The 7470-nt window shown below is 37.0% G+C and overlaps 1 protein-coding gene across 2 annotated transcripts in view; it reads right to left on the reverse strand.

Annotated features, from left to right (window-relative positions):
* Nucleotides 1–382: 382 nt before the first annotated feature.
* Nucleotides 383–7470, reverse strand: part of LOC106879277 (lon protease homolog 2, peroxisomal) — a 37014-nt gene continuing 29926 nt past the window's right edge. For both annotated transcript variants that reach the window (XM_052968590.1, XM_052968595.1), the window contains exons 15-17: nt 4528–4725; nt 2628–2738; nt 383–1077 (exon numbers count right to left, since the gene is read on the reverse strand). In XM_052968590.1, coding sequence (XP_052824550.1) covers nt 964–1077; nt 2628–2738; nt 4528–4725 — 423 coding nt within the window. In that variant the 3' untranslated portion in view covers nt 383–963. The remainder of the gene's footprint in view (nt 1078–2627; nt 2739–4527; nt 4726–7470) is intronic.

The following is a 7470-nucleotide window of genomic DNA, read 5'->3' on the forward strand; positions in this document are numbered from 1 at the left end:
GTGTACCCTTAACGTAGTTCTCAGGGAGATTCAGCGTGACACAGAGTGTGACAAGGCTGACCCTTTGAATTACAGGCACAACAGAAACAGGAAGTAAGAGTGAGAGAAAGTTGTGGTCAAAGAGTACAGCAGGGTTCGCCACCATCCCCTGCCAGAGCCTCGTGGAGCTTTTAGGTGTTTTCGCTCAATAAACACTCACAACGCCCGGTCTGGGAATCGAAACCGCGATCCTATGACCGCGAGTCCGCTGCCCTAACCACTGGGCCATTGCGCCTCCACTTCAATGCATGTAATAATAAATAAATAGAAAATCCCATCAAAACTCATGCAAGGATAAGAAAACAGCTATGAAGCAGTCAGAGAGATTAAAACAAGACTGATGTATATCAAATAACCACAAAAATGTATTATCAGCAAAATACCAAACGTTGGCTCAAGGCCATAAATATGTAGTGGAGGGGTGTAGTTGATCAAATAGACCCAGCACTTGACTGGTGCTTACTTTATCGACCATGGAAGAATGAAAGGTAAACACAGAGGGGTTCAGAGTGACTTTAAAGAAATATAATTAAATGCTGTAAGGCATTTTGTTTGGATCTCTACAAACTCTCTCATTTACCACTATCCAAAATAGTGATAATATGTTATATTGGCCCAAGATGACACATTTGAAGGGGAGCAGTTTATTTGTTTGAATCAACTTCTGTGTAATAAATACCAGTATTTAATTCATTTGGCCTGGGAGGATGAAAGGTAAAGACAACCTTAATAAAATTTGAACTCAGAACAGTGTGGTACCAAGCTAAATAATATACATCTTTCCAGCTCAGTTCACTATTGTTAGTGATAATACCAATATACCAATAATATTAAAATACAAAACATATTTAATATTTTGTCCTCTCCCAATAAATTTGGTCAGTTTTTTTTTTTCTTTTTACAAATTGTGTTGTCCAGAATTTTTTAAAGTTTACTTTGAACTTGTAAGAATGGAATGGTCAGTTTTGGAAAGTCATCATCAAAAGCAGCATTGAGAACATCTGTGACATTCTGAGCAAGGATGAAGGACAGCTGGTTCTGAAAGTAAGAAATGAATAAAAATGTAGAAGTTGTGGTGGTAGATGCGATATTATGAATGGTGTTGATGGCATTAGTATGGTTTTGTTGCTGTTGTTGTTGTTGTTGTTGGTGGTGGTGGTGGTAACTGTGTTGCAGCTGAATAGTAACAGTAGTAGCTGGTAGGGTGGTCCTGCAGTGATGATGATGGTTTTAGAGTAGGACAAAAGGAATATTCTTGAAGTGATAGTCTTTATTACATCTCTTGATACACAAATATACAGCTTTTCTATTTTTACTTCCAATCAAATTCATGCTAATTGGTGACCATTACTAGCCCATCAATCAATGGGACTTTCCTTATAGTGCATCAAACTTATGATGATATTGTTAACATAAAATAGTTGAGTACTTTGTGTGGAAATGTTGAGATGTCATGCATGTACAGTATCATCATCTTTTAATGTCTGTTCTCCATGCTGGTATAAGTTAGATAGTTGGACAGGAGTTGACCAGCTCAAGGGCTGCCTGGGCTCCATTTGTCTGTTTTGACATAGTCTCTAGGACTGGATGCCCTTCCTAATGCCAACCACTTTACAGAGTGTACTGGGTGCTTTTACATGGCACTGGCACTTTTATGTGGCACCAAATAGATTATGGTGGTGGTGATATCCTTAATGTTTAATGAGAGTGTCTAATGTTTAATGAGAGTGTCTAATGTTTAATGAAAGTGGTCACATGGGATGAGCAGATATAGGAGCATGATATCTTTAGACTGGAAGAAAGTATAGCAGCTATGACACTTGCAGGCACTCACAATCTGGTGATGTTTGATGTGGTTGATAGTCAGAAGCTTTGTAAGTCAATAACTTCAGGAAAAATATGAGTGGGGGAAGATATTACAGAAGGTTGCCATTCTGTTTGGGAAGAAAGGCTCACAGATAGTGGTTAGTGGTGCGTCAAAAAGAAGAGAGGAGCATGAAAGGCACAATATGAGTGATGAGAGAACATGGTTTTTGTTGCTACAAGTTAGGAAAGAAAGCAGGATTTATTGTGAGATAGATATAGACAGTAGGAATAGAATGAGAAAAAAGTGGTTTAATAAGTGAAGCTAAGGATAGGGAAGAGAGGATGATAAAGGACTGAGATATCTGGCACCTTGCTGTACTCAAGAAGACCTCTCTTCCACAACAGAAGTGTTAATTCCACTCCCGCTGATGAAGAGGATTGATCTGCAAGAGCCCTACACTGGTGTTACATAAAAAGCACTCATGTCAGCACTATGCACCATGTAAAAGCACTTGTGCTCTTACATGGTACTGATGCCACATTAAAAGCACCCAGCGCACACTGTAAAGTGGTTGGCATTAGGAATGGGAAATAAGCTGTAGAAATGAAGCCAATTCAGAAACTGGTGCAGCTCACCTGCTTTCCAGCTCTGGTCAAAACATCCAACCTATACTGGCATGGAAAACAGACAGGATGAAGATGATGATGATGAATGAACACTTAAACAAGAGACATAATATAACAGAAGCACCCACTCTAGTGAGCCTCTGCTCACAACTTACTTTTACATTTACCGGGATCTCATGTAAGTCTTTCTCATTTTTCTTAGGCATAATTATCCGTCGTATTCCTGCTCGATGGGCAGCCAAGACTTTCTCTTTGATGCCACCAACCTGAAATGCAACAAGGAGAGATTAGAGGTATCATGGTAAATAATCTGAGAGCAACATATGCTAGATAATCTTCAACCAGAGAAACAGCATTGAAGTCTCACTTAAATTGGATAATGTAGTCTCTGGTATACAAAAGATGGGATGGTCATGGTTAGAAAACTTTTGATCAAGACTCTGCTCCATCAGAGCTGACCTTGGGCTAAAACAACAAGGTTACATACTACACAGTGATTCAACTACCAATGTAAAGTACTTGTTTCATAATAAGAAGCTATTACAAAATAAAAATATTTGGCCAGTACTAGTCTTTAATAACTATCTCACATCTTTTTTCTACCTGCTGCTTCATCAGAAATGGAGAAATTATGTTTAGAAATTCCAAAAGTAATGGTGATAGGAAATTTATATTCTGGCAGGGTAAACCAAGTCATTAAAGTCAAGAATAATAAACATGTGGTTGGGAAGTAAACTTATCACACAGCCATTCCTGCACCTACATATATATATATATATATCACTATTATTGATCAGACTATCGTATAATGTTACTGCTGGTCAAAATGTGCTTCCTTGCACTGTTGTTACTTTCAAATAATGCCACCCTGCTGGCTAGGTGGGCAAGCCAACATTCCCCCTGGATGGAACACAGGGTTAGCCATTAACAGCTGAGTGAACTGGAGCAACAAGAAATGATGTGTTTTTCTCAAGAGGAAATCAAACCCATGATCTTGCAGTTGTAAGTACAACTGCCCTAAACACTAGGCCATGTGCCTTCATACATATATATATAGATAGATAGACTTATGAGCATATATACATACATATAAACACACACACAACTATTTTCTCTTTTACTTGTTTCAGTCATTTGACTGTGGCCATGCTGGAGCATCGCCTTTAGTCAAGCAAATCAACCCCAGGACTTATTCTTTGGATGCCTAGTACTTATTCTATCGGTCTCTTTTGCCGAACCGCTAAGTTACAGGGACGTAAACACACAAGCATCGGTTGTCAAGCGATGTTGGGGGGGACATATATACGATAGGCTTTCAGTTTCCATCTACCAAATCCATTCACAAGGCTTTGGTCGGCCCGAGGCTATAGTAGAAGACACTTGCCCAAGGTACCACGCAGTGGGACTGAACCCGGAACCATGTAGTTGGTAAGCAAGCTACTTACATCATCATTTCCTTTATTATTTTTACATATTTTTGAAGCTGGCATGAGTTGGATAGGTTGGCATTAGCAAGGGCACTGGATGCAGAATACTGCTTCAAGAAGTCACATTTATTAAAAAAAAAAAAAGACAAAGGAAAAACGATGACGATGATGAATGGAATTGACGCAAATGATGTTGGATATTTTTTCCCCTTTTTTTTGTAATTTTGAAGATGGCTGATTGAGTCAGACAAGGTAAAAACTAACTTTGTTATTTTTGCAATAACAACACTGATTTATTTATAAGAAGGAAAACAAAAACAACAAAAGACAAAAAAAATATATAGATATCGTTTCCATTTCACAGCTGAGCGATTAGTATTTGCCAAATTCATCCATCTGTAGAAATCTGATCCAAAACAATCTATGCCACCAATGTTACTGAATCATCTGTTAACATTTACATGAAATAACAAGCATAAAATGATTTGTGTGTGTGTGTGTGCGTGCGTGCGTGCGTACGTATGCATAACAATGTCTTTTTCTAAAGTAGTTCTTTTTTTTTCTCATAAATTTTAATTCGGCAGTAAATGTATTATCACGTTATAATAAAAACAAAAAGCCGTCTCACCGGCAGCACGAGGCCTCTCAGAGTTATCTCCCCTGTCATAGCTGTATCAGAACGAACAGCATGCCCACTGAACAAAGACACCAAGACGCAGACTACGGTAACTCCAGCAGAGGGTCCATCTTTACCAACAGCTCCAGCCGGGAAATGAATGTGTAAATCTATGTTTTTCCGATCCACAGAGAAAGTTTCCAAACCAAGCTACAATAAAGCATAAAATAATGCATCAACATTCAATATATGTGTGTTTAGAGTTAACTGTCAGAAAAAAAGAGGATTCAATACCATGGTAAAGTTTAGTAATATATTTATTTTGGTTAAGTCAGTCTCTTCTAAGCTGAGTTTCACCTATAGATACACAGGATCTTCAGGTGAAACTCAGAGTAGCATGAGATTGACTTGCCCCAAATAATGGGAAAGAAAATTATATTATATATATTGGGTCATCCCATAAATAGTGAGATATTTTCAGTTGCATGAACTAAAAGTCAGAGGAGAACAGGATAAACTACCTGCATCAACTTGCTGCAAAAGTAGCTAATAATTTACCTTGTACTTATTCTTAGAGCGAGTTTTGAAGAGTGCAGTTCGATTTTAACAGTTATTTTTTCCAAGCTTTAATGGAAGTGACAAAGGAGCATATTTGGCATATTTTGCTTTATGTGTTCAATAAAGGCAACAACACAACAGAAAGTGCGAGGAACATTAATGCAGCATCTGGGGATCAGACAATAAGCATAAGCCAGTGTCAACAGAAGATCCAGAAATTTCGAAGCCGGAAACTACAGCCTAGAAGACAAGCCTCATCCTGGAAGATCTGTAGAGCTTGACAAGGATGTCCTGCAAACCCTGGTGGAACAAAATCTCATCGTAACTGTTGAGGAACTAGCAGAGAAGCTTAGATTTGGTCATTCAACCATTCATCGATACCTGTGAGCCATCAAAAAAGTCAGCAAATTGGGTCAATGGTTTCCTCACAAACTTTCCATGTCTAATCACATGCAGGGAGTGAATGTGTGCTCTTTTTTGTTGTCACATCTCACAAATTAACCTTTTTTGGACCAAATAGTGACTGGAGATGAGAAATAGGTTCTCAAAAAAAATCTCAAGTGCCTAAAACAGTGGGTAGGGAAAAGAGAAACACCAGGCTAAAGAAGGTCTTTACCCACATAAGGTGTTGTTATCTGTTTGATAGGATATGAAAGGTTTAGTCCACTTTGAACTTTTAAACCCAAACCAAATGATAACAAAGATCTACTGTGAGCAGCTTGAGCGGCTTAAGTCAGCACTAGAAAAAAAATAACTATCTTTAGTTTCAAGACAAAAGATGTTTTTCCATCAGGATATTGCTCAGCCACATACAGCAAGGATCACATTCCAAAGGCTGGAGCAGTTTGAATGGGAAACGATGCCCCACCCACCATATTTGCCAGACATTGCCCCATCTGATTATCATTTATTATGCAGTCTTCAAAATCATTTGGATGGAAAAAATATGAATTTTGTAGACAAGGTCAGAACAGTACTGGAGGAGCATTTTTCATCATGGACAAGTGAATTTTGGAAGAAGGGCCTTGCAAGTCTACTAGATAGATGAAAGAGCATTGTAGAAAACGAAGGAGAGTATATTTTAGATTTAAAAAGAACTTTATCTTAATTTTGAAAAATAAAAGAAGTATAAAAAAACCACATTATTTATGGGATGACCCAATATATATATACATATACATACATACATACAAAGTGCAATTACCATGTGGAAAACACTAGCCATTCAAAAATACACAAAAACTGTTAGGTTCACTTAAGAATTTATCATTAAATGCAAATTTTTTGTAGCCCTGACTGCAACCTTGTCTTTGACACAGTTCCATATGGCCTCAGATCAAACCATTTGCCTGACAAGTACATTTATCTATCTATATACATATATATAGTATAATTCAGGTAAAAACCTTGTAACATGCATTTAAGAGCTCTTATATTGTTATTTGGTTACATGTTATCCTACTGTAGGGTACATCCTGGGGCTGCATGCACATGCGAAACTCCCCAACTCCTCTTTGCACAAGATTAATACAAAAATAACATAACACAAGGATGAAGGATATCAGGCTTTAAAAGTAGATCACAGTATTTGTTTCTGCATTGCACACCAGCTTTAAGTCACTGAGTTTATATCTATATACCATTATAGACAGTCATTCTTTATAATTACTATATCGCTGAATACTTTTGAGCAACAGTTGTGTCTGGACACTTCATCGGGTGGAAGACAATCAATTCTTGTTGGATTTTACTGAATATTGAGTATTCAACTATAGAGTAATTATAAAGAATGACCTTCTATAATGGTGCATGAATATAAACTCAGTAACTCAAAAAGTTGGTGTGGTGCAGAAACAAATGTGATCTATTAAAGCCTGATATCCTCCATCTTTGTGTTATATTATTCTTGTGTGTGTGTGTGTGTGTGTGTGTGTATATATATATATATACACACACACTTATATTTTAAGATAGAGTGTTAAACAATTCTTCAATAGCTTGTATTAGCGCCCATGTGTATCTACCACTTTCGCCCTCCACAAAAAATTCCAAATTTTATTTAATCTGCTTTGAGGGAAGGACTGTTTTAACGAAGTCATGTTTTGTCTTTACCTTCAAAACGCAAAGTAGATAAAACAGGGGACAACTGATGAAAGGAATGTTCTTTATGTTGCATGTCTTGTTTCTCTGTTTGTTGCTTTTTTCGTTGTTCGAAAAGAAGTTCGTTTTCTATGTTTTTGTTTTTTATATTCTCATTTCTCATTCTGTCCACATTTTTCTAATGTCCTGTACCCATATATGCATGTATATATACATATATATGTAGGTATGTACATATGTATGTATATATGCATATATTTACATATCATTTATATTATATTATATTATAATATATAT

This window comes from Octopus bimaculoides, chromosome 1 (assembly GCF_001194135.2).
Source record: "Octopus bimaculoides isolate UCB-OBI-ISO-001 chromosome 1, ASM119413v2, whole genome shotgun sequence".
Lineage (NCBI taxonomy): Eukaryota > Metazoa > Mollusca > Cephalopoda > Octopoda > Octopodidae > Octopus > Octopus bimaculoides.